This window comes from Panthera uncia (assembly GCF_023721935.1).
Source record: "Panthera uncia isolate 11264 chromosome B3 unlocalized genomic scaffold, Puncia_PCG_1.0 HiC_scaffold_1, whole genome shotgun sequence".
NCBI classification, from domain to species: Eukaryota; Metazoa; Chordata; class Mammalia; order Carnivora; family Felidae; genus Panthera; species Panthera uncia.
Window position 1 is genome coordinate 74004717 of NW_026057582.1, and position 19794 is coordinate 74024510.

At 43.0% G+C, this 19794-nt stretch overlaps 2 protein-coding genes across 5 annotated transcripts; both read right to left on the reverse strand.

Annotated features, from left to right (window-relative positions):
- Positions 1–926: 926 nt before the first annotated feature.
- Positions 927–19348, reverse strand: RNASE4 (ribonuclease A family member 4). Of its 3 annotated transcripts, XM_049613187.1 has the most exons (4): positions 19266–19340; positions 5567–5792; positions 5301–5444; positions 927–2171 (listed from the first exon to the last, which is right to left on the reverse strand). In XM_049613187.1, exon 4 carries the CDS (start codon positions 2152–2154, stop codon positions 1717–1719), a length of 438 nt encoding a protein of 145 aa, XP_049469144.1. In that variant the 5' UTR covers positions 2155–2171; positions 5301–5444; positions 5567–5792; positions 19266–19340; the 3' UTR covers positions 927–1716. The 3 variants fall into 3 exon arrangements, with proteins under 3 accessions (XP_049469144.1, XP_049469141.1, XP_049469142.1); XM_049613184.1 differs by lacking the exons at positions 5301–5444; positions 5567–5792 and having other exon boundaries at positions 19266–19348; XM_049613185.1 differs by lacking the exons at positions 5301–5444; positions 5567–5792; positions 19266–19340 and adding an exon at positions 14715–14788.
- On the reverse strand, positions 6646–19338 carry ANG (angiogenin). Of its 2 annotated transcripts, none has more exons than XM_049613183.1 (2): positions 19266–19338; positions 6646–7946 (listed from the first exon to the last, which is right to left on the reverse strand). In XM_049613183.1, the coding sequence occupies exon 2, from the start codon at positions 7926–7928 to the stop codon at positions 7488–7490; it is 441 nt and encodes a 146-aa protein (XP_049469140.1). In that variant the 5' UTR covers positions 7929–7946; positions 19266–19338; the 3' UTR covers positions 6646–7487. The 2 variants fall into 2 exon arrangements, with proteins under 2 accessions (XP_049469140.1, XP_049469139.1); XM_049613182.1 differs by lacking the exon at positions 19266–19338 and adding an exon at positions 14715–14778.
- Positions 19349–19794: the final 446 nt, after the last annotated feature.

Here is a 19794-nt window from a genome sequence, read left to right on the forward strand (position 1 = left end):
TTTGATGCACTAGTTAAATAATCTGCCTAATAGATTCCTACCACTCCCTTAAAGAAAGTTACCTTGCAATATAGGACCTGCTTTTTTGCCTAGTATAACATCATTGTTCCCGCTTCCTCCTGCCTATAAAAGTCTTTAATTTTGTATAGCTCCTTGGAGCTCCTTTCTACCTGTTAGACTGGATGCTGCCTGATCCATGAATCATTGAGTAAAGCCAATAAGATCTTCAAAATGTACTCCGTTAAGGGGCACCTGGCTGATTCAGTCTGAGGAGTGTACAACTCTTGATCTTGGGGTTGTGGGTTTGAGCTCCATGTTGGGCGTAGAGATTACTAAAAATAAACAAACAAGCTAAAAAATTTTACTCAGTTAATTTTTTTGTTTAACAGGTGGCGAAATAGTACTATATACTTGAAATTTGCTAACAGGATAAATCCTAAGTGCTCTTACCACACACACACAAAACAGTGAGGTGACAGATTTGATAATTAGCCTAATTGTAGTGATTATTTCACAATGTATATGTATACCAAATCCATTTATAAAGTGATTTCTTTCTGTATCTGCTGTAACTCAAATGATTTCAGTTTATCCTTACAAACACACACACACACACACACACACACACACACACACACACTTCCTTTCTTTAGCCCTAGCATCTTCATACATCTCCCCAGTTTGTTTAAAACAGTCAGAGGGAGAAGGAAAGGATTTAAGAATTGAGAGGGGTCTCTTCCTCTGAGTAAATGAGACAAAGGTTTCTGTGTCATGGTCATGGATCTGATAGGCATTAGTCTTTGACCAGAATTTATGAGGATATTAAGGTGTGTGCATACTTAAAACTTAAGAATGCAAAGAATTATTCCCTACCCAGAAGGGAAAAAATAATCCCCCCAAAAGAACGACAGCACAGCCTTCTCAGATACCTGCAGTTTATGTCCTTTATTACAAGGAAAACATGAAAAACATTTCAGTCAGGAAGAGTGAATAAGTCATAAATGATCTAGTACATTTTTAATATTCTGACTTATTAGAGTGATTCAAAAGTCGCGGAGAGAGAGAGAAAATTCCTCGCATCATTTCCTGATCTTATTAGAGCCCAGCATAACAAGGGAGCCAAATCACACAGATAGAGTTCTCATTTGCCAGCATACATTTCCAAATTTGTAATGCTTCTCCCAACAGCTGACTCTGGGAAACAACAAAAAGCAGTTACTTTCAAAACGCTCCTTGTGATGAAGTGGAGAAAGCCCTGGATTGGTAGTCAGTTCAACTGGATTTCTGTCTCAGTTATTCCACTAACTTCATGGTCTTCAGCAAATCTCTTAACTTTGTGCTCCTACATACAACAGGCAGCATTACAGGAGTGCTGTGCTATTAAAATGAGATAATTTAGATGAAAGCACTTTGAAATGCTTGAAGTGCTATATAAATACAGATAATGACTAAATTCCAGAGGATAGGATCTGATGAGAGAGCTCAACTGACCAGTATGATAAAAGAAAGCAAAAAAGTTTACTATAGAAAAGCCCAGCCTCATTTTATGTCTCCATTTCTCTTTGATACAATGTGCTTAACAGAATGGGTTATAAAGAGAAAAAGAATAAGAAGTAGAGGAGACAGAGCCTGGGGCAGCTCAAATGCATTACTCATTGCAGTTTACGCATTAAGTTGAAGGCCAAGGGCTGGGTTGTCACCCCTGCAGGATGGTGTCTATCTGTCAAAGTGTACAGGCATCTCGGGGTTACCCTCACAGGCAATGACCACACGCCTGGTGCTTGCCAAGGCCCTATATCTGCAGTTGGGGGTCCTGGAACTTCCTGTCTCCCTGCAGTCTGTGACCTTCACTACACCCTCATGGCAGTTCATCTTGCCATTCTTGCACTGGATATTAGTGGTGCTGCAGATACTACGAATGTTCCAGATGTCTTCGTGGATGAAAGTGTTGACATGTTTGCACTGACGCACAGTCATCTTCCGTCTTTGCATCATCAAGTTGCAGTAGGCATCGTTGCCACCTGTCCCCTCAGGGTCCACATGTTGCCGCAGGAATCGTTGGTACATGCGATCCTGGCCATAGGAGGGCTGCACCAGCACCAGCATGGTCAGCAGCAAGAGCAGAAGCAATGCATGAATCCTCTGGAGAGCCATCACGACCTTGGAGATGCCTAGAGAGAAGCCCAAGGGGAAGGAGAAAGGAAGGTGAGATTTGGGCACCGGAGAGAGGTGAAGAGAATGGCAAACTGTCATTTCCTCAACTCTAGTCTCCTCTTTCCTCCTTATCTGTACCTTATCAGCTCCTCACTCTTCTCTGCTCACGACTTTTCTTGTCTTGCTTTTGCTAGAGCAAAGAGTATGTAAACATGGCTTTTTCTGGAAGCAAGAGTCGTTCTCTTTTATGGAGAGAAGTTGCTGCACTGAGCACAATAACTCAGGATGGACACTGACCGGGTGGCTGTCCATTGTATCTGGCCTGTATGGTTAGAGCGTGAACAGGAAGAAAAGGCAGAGCTAAGTGAAACTGGAGTTGACTATTTCTTGAGGTAATTCTCCAGTCATGTGATCTTTGGAGTGTTGAGTCCTCTGGAGACTCTGATTCCCAAAAATTTGGATAGACTCAGAATATGTCTTTTTTCTCTTCTCTTCTTTTCTTTTCTTTTTTTTTTTTTTTTTTTTTTGAGAGAGCAGGGGAGGGGCAGACAGAGAAGGAGAGAGAGAGACAATTCCAAGTAGACTCTGCATGGGCATTGCGGAGCTTGATGGGGGCATGAACTCATGAACTGTGAGATCATGATCTGAGCCAAAATCAAGAGTCAGACACTTAGCACTTAACTGACTGAGCCACCCAGGTGCCACTAGACTCAAGATATGTCAAAGAAAGCTGATGAACTGATTTTAATTCCTTATATCTGGAATTGAAGAAGTACAGAAAAGAGGTCGGGGCAGTATTAGGTATTAGTATTAGTATTAATATTTAATTTTCCTCTTAACTGGCTATTCTCCTATGATATTAAAATCAGGGCCTTTTGGAAATCCTGTTAATATTACATAAAGAAACCCTACAAAAGCAGACTATCAAGTCTCAGTGCACTAAAGGTAGTAAATATTGGCTGAATAAACTAATAAACGAAATGCATGAGCTTGTGAACAAATGAAGTGAAATGGATATAGAGCGCGAAGGTGTTTTCCAGGCTTGTGGAATTAACCAATAAGCTAAGAAACATTAAAAAAAATAAATCTTGGGGGGCCTGGGCGGCTCAGTCGGTTAAGCGTCCCACTTCGGCTCAGGTCATGATCTCACTGTTCGTGGGTTCAAGTCCCACATCGGGCTTTGGGCTGACAGGTCAGATTCAGAGCCTGCTCAGATTATGTCTCCCTCTCTCTCTGCTCCTCCCCCACTCACACTCTGTCTCTCTCTCACAAGAATAAATAAAACATTTAAAACAAAGTTAAAAAAAATAAATGTAGGGGCACCTGGGTGGCTCAGTCGGTTAAGCATCCAACTTCAGCTCAGGTCATGATCTCACGGTTCATGGGTTCAAGCCCCCTGCTTCAGATCCTCTGTGCCCCCTCTCTCTGCCCCTCCCTTGCTCATGCTCTCTCTTTCTCTCTCACTCTTTCAAAAATAAATAAACATTTAAAAATAAATAAAGAAATATAAATAGCACAATCTCCACATAAAAGGATGTGGATTGTGGGGTTTTCTTTTTCTGTTTCTATGTACAACCCAAAAAACTAGGCCCTGCTGATATACTCCATTGTCCTGCATCTATCCTTGATGCTCTGCCTGTCTTGTCAATAGCTGTTGGTAATTCTCTGTATTCTCTGGCTGCAGGATCTTTGTGATGGCACCTCTTGATGGTGGGAAATAAACATTTATTTTACAGAGTCAACAAACAAACACCTCTGGAGCAACAACAAAGAAAGCATTGTGATATAGTTTCAGAACATTGCTGCTAGGGACTAATTAAAGAAAGGAATCCAAGGCCTATCTGGCTCTAAAATCTGTACTCTTTCTGCCATCTTCTAATTGCCTCTCCCACCCCACGTCCCAAATATCCAAGGTACTATAGATGTTTGTGCTCAGAGTTGGTTCTCTCTAGCAACAGAATGTAATCAGGGGTGGAATAGGGTGGGAGTGGAGGTGGGAGTCACTTACCACACTAACTCACTAGCTAGATGCTGCCTTCTGGCTGTCAGTCTGGGACTGACATGAACTCAAACTGTGAACTACTTGACTCTTATGATGAGGCAGGGTTGACTCAGTAGAGGGAAAAAAAAATCTCCAATTCAACAGGGAGTGAGCATCCCAATAGCAAAGGCAATTTTTTTGAGGAAGACTGGCCCATTTCTACATGTGCAGTCCAAGGGCTGGCCTCAGCTGAACCCCTGGGTTGACATATATGGGCACTACTGGCCTTTGTTTGCAAAGGTGCTGCTTCCTGATGCCGGATCACGCGTGTAAGTGACTGAAATGGCTGATGAGGGACCTGCGATCTGTTCCACCTAAAGCCTACACTTTGGTTAGTGGTAATGACAGGATGAAACATAACCATCATTCTTTTACATGCCACCTTCTATGTTCACAGCCACCTTTTGCCTGTGCACAGAAAGTTGTAAAGCTCTATGTCATATTGCTGTGCCTGCAGCTGATATGACAGATGGAGTCAGGAAAAGAGGGAAGTGAAGGAGTCATGGGAAGAAGGATGGATGGGAGAAATGATGCTCAATTTACTCCTCACCCCAGCACCCATGGATACAACTTCTGAAGGCACACTTAGCACTTGGGTAATGGCTTCATCACAATGATGTACTTTGGGTTGTTTTTCCCAGATCTGATCTTGCACCTCTCATCTTGCACAGTTCTGTCTACTTTCTCTCATCCTTCTTTGTGACCAAGATCATGGTTCAGCAAAATAACTGACTACAGAGAAAACTTGAACTATTCATATAAGAACAAACCCATGGCTTCAGCCACAATAACGAACTGATTTAACAAGACACAGGAAAATATTTGTGAACCGAAGTCCAATGTAGATGTCAATGGGTACATCTCAGGGTGCTAGGTACTACAGAAAATCAAATGATGCCTGAATCATCCCAACACATAGTTTTTGGTCAGAGTTTGTCCCAAAGTCTTTCTCCACTGCACCAGATTGACTCTCAATAAGAACTAATTTCTATATGGTGATCCCCAAAACCTAGCTTTGCCACATTAACTGTGTGACCTTGGGGAAATTACTTAATCTCTCAGCCTATTTTCTCATAAGTAAAATGAGCATAATGGTAATACCCACCTCTTAGAGATGTTATGAAGAATTAATGATAAAATCAATGTCAAGTGCTTAGCACAACGCCCAGCCCATGATAGTGTTTAGTAAATGTTGGCAATGATCTTTTCATAATTTCCATTCCTCTTGTTTTCCTTTGCTTCCTTCAATCTGATAAAAATAACGCATAACTGCACCAAACTGCATACATTTTGGATCCCTTCCCCCTTATTTTGTAGAGTACCTATATTCCCAAGAAATTACAAGGCCCCTTTTAAGCTGAAATATCTCACCTACTAGCATTTCTGCTGTGTCTCTAGAGAAATTTGTCCTGTCCAAATTGCACTGAAGTTTCTTCCTTGAATGTGACCATTCCTCAAAGGACTTGACATTTTTGAAGTTTTTCTTCTCTTTCCCTTGCAAAGTGAGTAAAGTACAGCTGACCAGTACTGCAACTCCTCAAATGATTCACTCCAGATGAAATGACTTGCCTGTGACTTGACATTTCATTCTAAACACCTTTGACGGTGAGAGAACAAGAGACCCAGAGTAAAAAGTGCTAGGATTGGCCACCAAGCTGCTACTAGCTCCAAAAGCAGGACAGGAAGCACCCACAGCCCGTTGCCATGTCATCTCCGGGGAAACAGTCATTTGACCCAACACTAGAGCAGAGTTTGCAATGGTAATGCTCTAAGCAGATGTTTGGAGAAGACATGAGTTTTCTCAAATATGGTGTGATCAATATAATAATGGTCTGTGCCTTTAACCTTCTATATCAAGAGAGGGGCAATGATCTGTATGGAAGTCACTTTGCCTCATATCAAGGACATAGTACTGGTTGGAGACCCTGAGAAAGCGTCCAAACATTCTACCACAAATTGGAATTTTCTTACTCTTTAAGGAGTTTTTGAGGTTTTATGATAAGGCACATTTTCTAATAAGAAAGGTTCGGAAAATTCTTCTCTCTAATGACAGTGTTTTTAATTTTGAAATAGATAACTCAAGGCAGACAGATTCATGTGCTGAGTATACACCTGTAACCTACTTCTCCATCACTTCCTCCCCAAATCTGAATATTTTCAGGGAGGCTGAGCTCTCCCAGATGGCACCTAGACACTGATCTATAACCCGAGTATTGAGAAACCAGGGTTTTTGGCCCATTTAAGAGCAATGTGGGCAGCAGGGGAGGCCACCACTGGGGATACTGTGACCACGACAGTTATACACTCACAAGATGGCAAACTGTAATTTATAACTGTAATTTATTAACTGCTTTCTAAATAAAATATTGAGGCACCTGTTGATAGGAATTAGGTTAACAGGAAGTTAATCACTTAACCTGTGGACTGATAAGTATATTTTACAAAGAGAATGTCGTTAACTTAAGTTTCTGTTTACTTGAAAACCAAATCTAGTTGAAGAAGAATAAAAAATAAGCTTGGAATCTTTCTATGCCTTCCCAAAGATCTCACAGTTGCCAGACATTAATTGATAAAGTAAGAGATTAGGGAGAAAAGACTGTAATAATGAATGAATGAATGAATGAATGATAAAGTAATCACTTTTTGATCTTTATATAAAATAGCCATGAGAATATCCGGGGAGTATTCCATTCAAGGCAACATAAAAAAATTAGCTCCTGCTTAAGATAAGAGGTGTCTACTCTGCATGGATTTTGGTATTGATGCAAGATTACATGTATGAGTGTGGGAAAGAGAGAAAGTGTGATTAATCTGTTGGTATTTAGTCCTCAACTTTTCTCAAGGTTTAACATTTGTAAAAGTAATATTGGGCTTATTATTTGCCCCTTCTGAAAATTCTGCTTAGTTACCATAAGCCCTGGAATTTTCCTAGTTCTTTCTGTAAGATGAATTTAACCACCTTCTTTTTACAAAAAGCTAAAGTCCACCTCCCTACTGACTAATGAGGAACTGACTGATAAGGAAAAGGGCATTTCTATTGTATCCATTCCTCTCAGGGAGCAGCTGAGTAGAGAAAATGGGGTTTTAATAGATTTATAGGCCAATAGTGAGATGACTTTGATTCTTACTGATTTCAGAGTCATTTTTATTTCTTAAGCATGTTGTAAAAAGGAAAGCAAGAGATCCAGGCAGGTCATTCTCCGGGCCCCTGGCAATGAATGTTGCCACCACTGTTCTGGGGTGTGGAGGGAAATGCAAGGAAAGGGGAGCAGAGCCAGCTGTGGCCTGCTGGTTATGGACGGAAAAAGGACTCATCAAAGTGGACAGGCAGGCCATTTTCACAGGCAACAGCAATGTGTCTGAAGCCTGGTGTAGCTCTGTACCGGCAGGGAGGCCGGGGAGACCCTCCTACGTGCCTGCAGGTGGTGATCTGGAAAGGAGACTTGCTTAGTCTTAAAGCTTCTCCGTAAGGGTTTCCATTCTTATTTCCACAGATGGCCTTGATGCTGCCCTTGTTGCCATGAATAAAGGTGTTGGTGTCTTTGCAGGGTGTGGTCAGGCCTCGTCTCTCCATCATGCTTTCACAGTATCTGTCATTCCGGCCCTTTGGTTTGGCGTCATAATGCTGGGTCAGGAAGTGCTTGTACCTGGAGTCATCCTGAGCCAGGGTTGGCGGGGTCAGACCCAGACCCAGCATGAAGACCAACAACAGGGGGCCCTGGCCCATCACCATCTGTTCCAACAGGGGCTCCTGCCAAGGGCAAAAGGAGGTGTGGTCGGGGCACAGAATGGCATTGCCAGATTAGGCTAAAAGGACAGGGACTTTCCTCTCTGACAGAGCTTCTAGAATCAGGTATCCTCAGTCACCTAATTACATCTTTTCTTTTCCCTTCCTCATTAATCTCAAATGTTTCATCAGTCCATTCCTTTGCAGAGTCAAATTAAAAGTTTCCTGAACACAACTCCCTGCCCCAACCATTCTTTCCTATCCCTTAGGATCACTATTTACCTTTCTATCAATCACAGCATTACAAAATCCATCCACATTCTTTACTTCACTGATTAACATATTAACAACCTTTATGTAAGTCCCTACTGGGTACCAGACACTGTGCTAGGTCCTGGAACACAAAGACCATCAAGATACACCAAATGCCTCCCTGAAAGAGGATGGTGCATCCAGGGAGAAGGGATGGAGCTCCAATTTCCTGAGATGAGACAGTAAAATAGGAGGCAAGAGCTATGAAGAAGGGGTACTTAGAGGGAACCCTGAGCCCAGGGAAGGGTCGATCAGAGGACTATTGAAGACAGGATGCCAGATACTCAAGTCAGTTAGTAAGCCGGCTGTGAGGAGAGCAGTTGAGAGCAGTTTTATCCTCAGGAGAAAGGAGGCAGACCTAGTTCCCCAAGAAGTAGGTGTTTCATGGCCAAAGGTGGAATTATGAGGTGCTATTTAGAACGAACAGGGAGGAACATGGAAGAACCCATGTAATGCTTGGAATTGGGTCTGGGTCAACTCTTAGAGAGGACTGGAAGAAGAAGAATAAAAGCTTATCCTCAGTTGTTTTATGCATTGGGGACACTTTGAATCATTCTCAGATAACATTTTCTTTTTTTAAAAAAAATATTTATTTTGAGAGAGAGAGAGAGGGAGAGAGAGAGAGTCAGAGTCCCAAGCAGGCTCCAAGCCAAAATCAAGAGTGGGACGCTTAACTGACTGAGCCACCCCGGCGCCCCTCAGAGAATATTTTCTAATTTTTCCTGCACGTGTACACAGACTGTTACACACAGGCAAATGATGTTACCTTGTGATAAAAACAAAAACAAAATAAAAACAACTCCTTAGACACTTTTCCCCCCTTAAACTCTATGGCTCAAACTCACAACCCTGAGATCAAGAGTCCTGCCAGGCACCCCTCCTTAGATTTTTTCAAGTCAAAGGCCTTACAATTTGCTGCAATGATTTCTCAAATTTTTCGCAGAGGAAGAACAAGGAGAATAGGATCACCACCATTCTCTCTCAGGAGCTGTCAATCTCAAACTGTAGAACTCACACATCCCAGGGGCGGTGTGTCAGACACTCAAACACACCCACAGGGTAAACAAGGTGCTTTTTACCTGGAGCATGATGTTTACTCAGTGATAGATAATTAAAAATAGGATTAGGGACGCCTGGGTGGCTCAGTTGGTTAAGCATCCAACTCTTATTTTGGCTCAGGTCCTGATCTCACGGTTGTGAGATCTAGCCATGTCCAGCTGCACACTGGGCATTGGAGCCTGTTTAATATTCTCTCTCTCCCTCTCCCTCCAACCCTCTGCTTGTACTCTCTTTCTCTTTCTCTCTCTCAAGAAAAAAAAAAATAGAATTAAACAAGTATAGATGATAGCAAAATAGAGAAGAAATTCTTTATGGACTTTTAAGATTGTATTTCTTATGAAATTTGTAGATTTGAGAATTGAAAGATATTTGGTGTTTGCAGCAAGTAGTTTCTGACTATACCTTTAGTTCTTTGGAGAAAACCTTAAAGAGTATTCAGTGCCTTTTAAAACCATCATAGTCCTTGAAAACAATATTACATTATATGTTTACTATCTAGAATTTAAATAAAAATTTGAGGAAAAAAATCATCTTGATTCTACATAAGTCAGAAAAAAAAACCATAGTCCTACACATTATATCAGATACATGTGAATGCCCCATATCCAACAATAAAAAAAAAAAATGACTTTTCACTGAATATCTGAAAGTGATTTTTATAATTTTGTTTCTCAAATTGTCTGTGAGTAATTAATTTAATTTATGAACAGCTAGGTTTTTTTGGCAATCATCACACATACTGAGAAATTCTCATAATGGGAGAAAATTTTGACCTTTGAATTATTCTTGAATGTAATATAATTCTTTTGAATACTAAATTTAATAATAGATGGTATATTATCATAGATATTAAATTAATTATTGATTTTTATGTTGTGCTTTTTTGTGTGTAAGTCAATAAACATTATTTTCATATAAAATTATTTTGGTAGACCTTACAGAGGCAATAGGTCCTAGCAGTAAGCCTGTTGCTAAACAGCCCTGGGAGTATGATCCAGGGTTTTGCTGGTTACATGGAAGGCATGTGACAGAGTAAGCAAAGTGAGCTCTCATTCTCATCAACATTTGGCATTGATCCACCTTGTCTGTTTCATAATAACTATAAACAAATTTGGTACACTGCTGAAAAATACCAGATTAGACACTGAGGAATCTTTTGACCATTCTATAATACTGAAATAACCAGCGGCTGAAAAGGTTTCCATTAAGCACACAGAGTATCATTTGTAATAGAATCAAGTGAAATTGTGTTCTTGGAAGTTTAGCAAGAAAGTGGCACATCATTGCAGGGAGGAGAGCCACTCCTAAAAGAATAACAAGTATTCCTACATGGTTGCTGCTCCAATACAGTATCTACCAAGTTCTTTACACTTACATTGAGCTTTTCATTCTCCTGGCTGTGTTTTCTTTTTCTAGTTTTTTTTGGAAGACCTCATCAAAGTTTTATTGACTTGTAATCAACTAAGTTTCCTGTTCAGCAATGCCTTCTAACATCAAAGGTATTGTAGAATAACACGATGTCAAGACAGAAGGGACGTTAGAGACCACACAGTCAACACCTCTCTGCCAGAGAGGGAGAAATCCCAGAGTTAAAAAGAAAAAAAAAAAAAAAAAAATCAGGAAGTAGAACCAGAGCTGGTAGTACCCAAAAGAGTCATTAGGTGGCAGTGGTGGATAGGAATGTTGCCAAGGGTTTCCGCGCCAGGGAGGAGACCATGGGTGCTTGTTGGAAGTGCCAGTGTTAACAGGCTGTGGGGCAGATATCACTGCTCACAGAAGGGAGTATGAGCTGGCAGGTCTGCCAAGAGTGTCTGTCCAAACACTCTATGCTTTAGATATTAAGATCAAGGACACTTTACTAGATATAAGTGTTAAAGCAAAAGTCACGAAGCTGATCTGTCCACAAGGATATAATAAAATAAAGGTTATCTCTTGTCAAGTTTCATGGGTGCCATTTCCAAGCCATTATCTATGTGATCTTGGGCCAACAATGACCTGTTTACTTGTCAGTGTTTCCTACTGGTGCGTAATCTATAGGAGGGCAGAGCCGATATTAGTCACCTTGAATCACAGTGTCTGCCTCATGGTAGACCCTCAATAATTATGTTTTTAATGGCTGACTTCATTTTCCTCTCCAGGCCTACTGTATTCATCTGTAAAACTTTTAGGGTTGCTAACTCTAAATGCCTCTTTCTCCGTGGTTCTCATTAAGCATAAAAGCCTTTTCTAGTTCCACCAGGATGGAATTGCAGAGACAAGTTTGTGTCTAAGTGTAGTTGGTGGCACAAGGCACCACCTGGAAGAAACAGACGATAGGTTGACTGAGACGCATCATCTCTTAAGGCTTGGTGTGTAAGCCAAGCCTACAGCCCACCTCTAGTTAAGACATTGGACTGACATGACACAGGAACTTCACATCCTAAAAAACCACTTGCTTGTTGGAGCTTGAAGGCCCTCATGTCCTAGCCTTAGAGGTAAGGAATATTTTTGTTTCTGATTTGCAGCATTTGTACATTCATTCTGTAACAATTTAGCTGAGGTTTGCCCAGGTTTACTGCAATCTTAACTCCCTCAGCCACCCAGAAACCAATCCTAGCAAGTATACACTAGGGCCACCAGTAACAACATCTGCTCTCCCACTCATAACTTCCTCACTTATATACTCAATACTAAACTTCCCCTAAAGAGAGGTCAAATGGAATTGGGAGAAAACAAGTAAGAGATTATTTGTGGTGGGGAAGCAAATCTGCCTAGGCCAAGGGTACAGAGATCTGGTGGTCAAATTCATTCACATTTGTCCTTCCACACCCAAGCACATAACCATCACATTTTTCTTACTGGAATTTGTCCCACAATTTGTTTTCTAGATTAACTTTACCTTCTGCCTCAAACAATCCTTTAATCTTCACAAAAACTAATATTCTCTCTCCTCACAGGCAATGCTTTGTATTCAAGAGATCTATCAAACTTTATTCATTAGGGAGTTAACTAGACAGTTTATGATCAGTGACTATGGTTACAGCTTCCATAAATATGGTCTCACACTTTTATTTGTCCTAGCGCAATATTCTCCAAAGTGGAAGCAGGACACCTAATGCATATTCCTCCCTTGTCCCCTTTCCTTCCTTCTTCTGTTCAACCTGCAGTGTACCTTTTTTTTTTTTTTTTTTTGCTTTTGCCATGTGTTGTTCTATTGTGCTTTCAAAAAGACCCAAAACTTTCTTAAGGAAAGAATTAACAGGAAAGATTACAAGAAAACAAATTTAAAATATACTTTGTTTCTTTCCTTGTTAAGCCACAAATGACATCAGGGGCGGAGGGTGGGGGTCCAGATACCCTTCAGCAAATGCTTTTCCCAGATCTGTGGGGACTTTATCACAATTTAGGAAACCCTTCTAAATCTCCACTTGTTCCCAGTATCACTAATTTCCTTTTATTTCTACATTTAGGCTATCCCAGAAGAAATCTGTTTGCATTTTACATTTTAGAATCTGACTTATTTCCTTCTTAATTTTTGAACTTGGACCAAGAGTTTTTAAAAGGGAAAAAATGGTTTCACTGAAGTGGATGAATGTCTAGAAATAGTATACATATAAACAAACAGAAAAAAAAATTACCCAGGAGGAAGAATCTTACAAAAGTCTGGAAGTTTCCCTCCAACTGAAGATGGGTTCCAGCTGTTTGTTCCTGGAGATGGGTTCCAGCTGTGTGAACCTAGAGGCCCCCTTTTGGTTCTGATTATATAGTGATCAGATAAATGGGGTGGGAAGACTAGATCTAAAGATCTCTGATCCTGGCAGAGGCATGAAAACCAAGGACACTGCTCTTGGACAAACAAGGAGAGTCATTCACCTTTTCCCTGGGCATGACTGGGTCAAATATTAACCCATCTGAATGGATTAGAAATTTGTTCTGGAAGGCCAAGTTTGATAAACATGGCCTTTTGTCCCATAGCTGCCTATTTCTGATGTCTGTGGTTCTGACTCTTGCCCATGACAGGACATGCAGTAATCTGGATCCAGAAGATGTTGTTTCTGATCCTATGGGCCATCTCCAAGAACCGCCTTGGAGAAAGCCTGCAGAGTAAGACGATGCTGTTTCACTGTCCTTTGTTCTTACCCACATAATTTTGTTTCATGAAAAATGCTAAGTAGGCTATTTCATCGACTTCACAGAACCAGGAAAGTATTCCCAGAGAAGGTTACGTGACAGCTATTCATACCCTGCCTGTGACCTCAACCTTCCAGCTACTAACCCTCAGAAGTTTCCTGGCTGTATTTCCTGGGCTTCTCCTTCCTTTCATCCTAACCTGTTCACAAGAGATAAATCGCAAGCACTCAATTTTCTGTTCCTTGTAACACAGTTGCGAAATTTATCTCCACCATCAGTGCAACACTGATACTGCATCTACTCACAAAGCAGATTTGGATTTGTTGCTTGAATAGAAACAAGCCAACTGAGCCAAAGGTCACTGGGGTCACTTTATAAAGATCCTATAGTTTCAAATATCAGGTAGCTGCAGGCTTCCAACTGCTTCACAGACCCTCAGCAACCATCTACACTGGTGTGGCATCTCCAACAGGGCTCTTTTTTAAAAAATCCTCAACCCTCCTTTGTCATCCATCCACCTGTTTTCCGCCTGGCTGTCTTTGAGAAGGTGTCAGTAAAGACAGGCTGCCTGCCAATAAAATAACTGTACTTGAAATCATCATAATCATCATAATAATTAGTCATTGCCTTTCGTTTTATGATGCTCTCACATACGTGATCATATTTAACTGTCACCAGGACTGTGTGAGGTAGGTGTTACGTTAAGTCAGGAAGCTCCTAGATCAAACAGCAGGGGAATGGTTTAGGCAGACTTCAAACCCCTCATCTTCGGGGAGCGGATCTACTCATCTTTCCAGACTCAGCATGAGCGGCGCCTTCTCTGAGTCCTGCCAGGTGCTTCACAGTCCCACCCATCCCAGGAGGAGTTGCCCACGTCTTCCTTTGGGGGATTCTCTGTACCCAGGACACACCGTGCTGAGGCCAGCATGGAGCAGGGGTCCCAAGCTGACTCTAGACTTCAGGTGGGTCCTGGTGTGGGTGAAAAGCTAGTGGGTCAGCCCAAGTGAAGCCTATTTGTGTCAGTCTGTGACGCTCCAGGGATGGATTCATCCATAGAGAAAGCCATGATAAGAGGTGGGAGAAAGATGCCAAGGCCGTGGACCGGTGTTGGGCAAGGAATATGGTGTGCTTCATTCACATCCCCTCTGACCTGGCCTCCTGGGGCCTACAGGGAGGGCTCTACAATAAAAAATCAAGGTTGTTTCATGAAATCTCTTTAAGATTCAGGAAGCACACAGCAAACCACTGTAAACAAGTTCACTACATGGTTGACTGCAGGTGGTGTAGGGGGTGGGGCAGGAGGCAAAATACCTTCCTGGAGGAGGCTCCTGTTGAGACAGAGTTGAGTCGAGTCTGGACAAGAACTACAGCAACAGGTCAGACCATGTGCTCTATCAAAAAAGAAGAGGACACTGTGTGTTGGCATCTTCAAGCATTCTCAGCAGCATGGGACCCTTTTAGGGCAGGGATAGACCTCCCCCAGGGAGCTGGAGTAAGAAAGAACCAAATGGCAGCCTCACTATGTTGGCTAAAGGGGCTAGTTTGCAAACATGTTTGCACCCCCTGGGAACTTCAGGAATGCTCAGGGAAGAATGCGAGCTGATCTGGAGTTCTTACAACACGGGTGGGATGGATCTGGCTTTACTTCAGGTTAGGAAACAGGTCGTTAGCCATCACCCTTTGATGATTTCTGTCTCTCCATTAGATGGAATCCTTAGAGAGGAATAATGGTTTCATTCATCTCTGCATTCTTAGTATCTAAAAGAGTGACTAACTCCTAGGCCCCAAGCTTTTTTGTTACCTCTCATTGCTTCTAGAAATATACCATCTGATCTCACTTTGGAAATCCCAACCACAAACTCTCCTGGATTCTCTTACGTCTTACAAACACAATTGGGTTTGGCAACAGCTACTGGACAAGGTGGGCCTGACTCCCACGTAGAGCAGGAAGGCTTCCAAGGTTACCAGGAAGGCTCTGCTTCTGGCTGACTGGTAAATCCTGAAAGCCCATGGATAGACCTTCATTTCTTAGGTACTGGTCCCTGTTCCAATGCCAAAATTCCTAGGAGGATAAACTCCTTAAACAGCTGTCTGTGATTCACACATGCTTGGGCATGGGCTTTATGGCCCAGCTGAAGAATGGTTTTAGGCAACTGGAATGGCCTGAGGATTTGAGGAGGAAGAAGAGTGGGCAACACAGAGAGCCTGGAAAAGGACAACCTTCACTGGCTTTTCAGCTGTGTTGAGGCCCAGCCCTGCCTGAGCTTCACTTTTTCCCCCTGTTCTCTTCCCTTTTCCCCGCACCTCCCAGCCAAAGTCTGAGCTAAAAGGAAAAAGTCTGGTGCCAAAGTCTGAGCTAAAAGGAAAAAAGTCTGGGGAAGTGAGAAAAGGGCCGAGCACACAACCGCAAACTGCCTCTCCCTCAGTACCTGGTGCCTCAGGGTTACTGAAGTCTCTGGAAAGGAAGGGACAGGCATGTCCCTGATCCACACGATTGTTCTGCCAAATACCAAAGTTCAAAGTCTGTTAGGTACCAAGAGAATCAACAAGACAAGGGGCCCACAGAGTGGGGACTCTACCTGCACCTAACAGGGTGCCCTAGTCCTCACTTTCCTTTTGTGGGCAAACCTGATATTTGAGAGTGGTACCTATTTTAAATTAATCATATATCACTATTTAAAGAGATGCTGAAGAGCTGAGTTCTAAAAAGTTGTTAATGGGTTGCCTGCGTGGTTCAGCCAGTTAAGCGTCTGACTCTTGATATCAGCTCAGCTGAGGGTCAGGATCTCACGGTTCATGGGATCAAGGCCCATGTTGTTGGTCTGTGCTGGCAGTGTGGAGCCTGCTTGGGATACTCTCTCTCCATCTCTGCCCCTCCCCTGCCTTCTCTCTCTCTGTCTCTCAAAATAAACACATATTAAAAAAAAATTAAAGTTATTAGTCAGTCATTTAGTGGGGAGGACACGGCCAGGCCCATTGCAACACCCCTATGGCCTCGGCAATCCTGGACAGTGAAGCAGTAGCAAACTCCCACAGTCTGTGGAGATCAAGAGGACTTGATTAACAGGATCCTTCTCTGACAAATCACCTAAAACGCGCGCGCGCGCGCACACACACACACACACACACACACACACAGTCCCATGGCCTGAAGCACCAGGCCAAACACCAACTCACACAAACAGACCAGCTTCTGATGTTAGCTTTATGCTGTATTGCTGGGAGCAGCCTCAGGCCTCTGCACACAGCCAGGTCCCTTCTTTGCCTGTGGTATTTCACCTGACAACTTGGGGAGAATTAACACCCTCCCCCACATAGGTGACAATGCAAAAAGCCAGTTAGGTGAATGGGGAATGGTTTGCTTTCGGTCCCATGGTTTTTCCTTTCTTTTCAGCTTGGCACAATGTGGTTATAATGAAAAACATAAAAGAAAGGTTTTGGGGGGGGGGAAGTTTGACTATTTCATTAAAATGCATTTAAGTGCGGGGTGCCTGGGTGGCTCAGTCGGTTGGGCGGCTGACTTCTGCTCAGGTCATGGTCTCGTGGTCCGTGAGTTCGAGCCCCGTGTCGGGCTTTGTGCTGACAGCTCAGAGCCTGGAGCCTGTTTTGGATTCTGTGTCTCCCTCTCTCTGACCCTCCCCCATTCATGCTCTCTCTCTCTATCTCAAAAATAAATAAACGTTAAAAAAAATTTTTAAATGCATTTAAGTGCTTACTCATTTGTATTTCTAAATACCTACAACAAGGAATTATATCTATATTTTTCAGTAATTTTAATAGGTGTGAAGTAATTGTCAATTGAGAAAACCCCACTCATATATTTAAAAAATGTTCTGACAGCTTGAATTTGAAAGTCCTTCCCCTCTTCCTGAAATTTTTCTTGTGTCTCTTCTTCACGCCACTAGTTTCCTTGCATGTAGACACAGGAAGCCTAGGGTTCTCCTTCTAAGGACTCAAGTGCTGGTGTCCTTTACCCTTTAGACAGAGTACATATGTTTAATTCTGTCCTTAACACTAATTATAAAATTAGGTGATGGAGAGAAATGACTAATCTCTAAATTTGTTTTAACTCTAACTTTTGTTTAGGTTTATAAGCATGAAACTTATTGACTAACAGAAGTAATGGTTAAAAGAGGATGAAGCTCCAATGAAAAGAAGGATCACATCTCCAGGAATGGGTGGGGGGGGGGGCAGTATGACTGGGGGAAAATAAGCCATACTCTTGCTTACATGCCTGTGTATTTTCAAACAAAGACAAAAATTACACATGTACTGTCAACAAATGTGGGGCTTTGTGCCCATTCTCTCTCCCAGGTATCTCAAGGTGTTCTTCTAAGAATTACTATTAACAGAAATTGCTCTTTGCTCAAATATGGATTAAGTGAAAACTCCTACTGAGGGGTTTTACTGGCCTGATATGGTCCACTTTCTTAGCCATCTACTTTAATTTCTGAATCGCATGGGCAAATGCTTCCAACAATAGCTTGACAAATCTCTTACCTTTGCCTGCTTATAACCTGACATCTGTCCTTTCAACAATAGCCAGAAACATTCTTCTTTTCCTGGAATGGTTTTTCCCCATCTTCTCTGCCAAACTACAGCTCTTCTCCACATTACTAGAGTACCCTCTTTTATATAAGGGTCATTTACACACTGCCACCCCAAGATGTCCTAGAATAAGAAAGAGGGAGACCTGGAGGACTATCAAGGCCTCATTTTACAGATAAGGAAACTGAGGAACAGAGAAAGATAACATGCATTCTCCAAGGAACATCTGGTGTTCCAGGACCTAGAAGCTTTCCAGCACACCGCACAGCTTTCGTATTTCACACTAGCAATTTCTAGAAAATTAAAGCTTATTTTAAAGGTGCCACTGAAAGTTGTTGTTTAAGGGAAACCTATTGACTATTTCCATGAATTTCAAAAATATTTTACTCCCCCTTTATCTGTAAAAGAGTTGCTTAAAATAAAGTGTATCAAAATTGTCCTTCAGCACTAACTAGTTAGTAACTGTAGTTAAGGAGTTCTTTGAATACCTGAGGCTGCTTCTGGGAAGTTAGTTGGCCAGTGCTATTCAGGTAATTATGTCACTTGTGTTTCTAGTGATTACATTTATGACTTGATTATAAGGTTCTTAACAACACAGAGGGAGGGTCTTGCCTCATTTGCGATTTCCCTAGTCCCTGGCATGATGCTAAAACTGTTTTTACTGTCCTTCCTAAATAAAGATGCTCTGTTTAGCCCATGTGTTACCATGTGTTACCATATGACACGCTGTCTCAGAGTAAGAAGGCCAAGGATCCCAACATTCTAGTAAGAAAGCTTGGGGTAGAGGTTGTTCGCAGGGTCTCCAAGAAGTTCAGCCCTGGCTGAGGGTGGGTTAAGGGTGAGGAGACAGATGTGAGTAACCAGAAAATGAAAACATCAGCCCCAAGTGCCAGTTATGCTGGCAAAAAAGAACAAGGCCTGCTTCATCAATCTGACGATCCACCTGGGTACCAGGTAAAGAATCCTTAGGTTTGAGCAAGTGCAGTCTCCCCCCCCCCCCGCCCCCCACTCCCCGCCTCCATTCTGTCCGCCAATTCTGTGCTCCCCCTCTGAGCCCACATTCTAGGCAACAGATTGTCGTGCTGCCATCTCTGCTCAGCCGCGGGAAGTAAACCTCAGGGCGGGAATGTAGACTCGCTAACTCGTATGAGAACAGGACTTTTACCTTCCTTCCCATTCCTCAGCAGCTCCAACCCGATTCCGCAAACGCCTCCCCGAAGAGCCCCACACTGACTCTGCTAAGAAGGGGCTCCTCGGGCCAAAACGCTCTTGGTAAAACTACTGACAAGGAGGAGGAGCGGAATGTGAACCCACCTCGGCCTCGGAGCAAGGCTGCAGAAACGCGCAGGGTGGCGGAAAGAGAGGTTTTTCTCGCCGGCTTCTTCCCCTCCCCTTGTTTGATGATAGGGAGCTGGTAGAAGACGCAAAGACGTTCTTTTGAATCCTGTTTTGGATCCTGGGTGGGGTCAGTTTGCGATTGTGTACACTGCTACACCGACGGGCGGGGGATGCAGCGGAAAGGGGGCGGGGAGGAGGACGGCGTTGGAGCCTCTGTGCAGTTGGGACCGCACCCTGTTTCCCCGAGAGGGCCCTTCCGGCCGGGACCTGCCTCTGGAGCAGGAGCTGCGGGCAGGTCCCTGCCTGGAAAAGGAGAGGGCCTTGGAGACCCGAGCCCCACGCGCCGCGGCCTCTAGGACGCGACCTCCGGGGACAGCGGGCCTTGGGACACCGGTCCCTGCTCCCAGGAGCGAGGCGGTCCCTCCGAAGTGTCCGTTGGCGGAGAGTCCAGGAGACCGGGAAGCTTCTTCCCTCATAGCTCATCAGCCTCACCTGGCACGTGTTC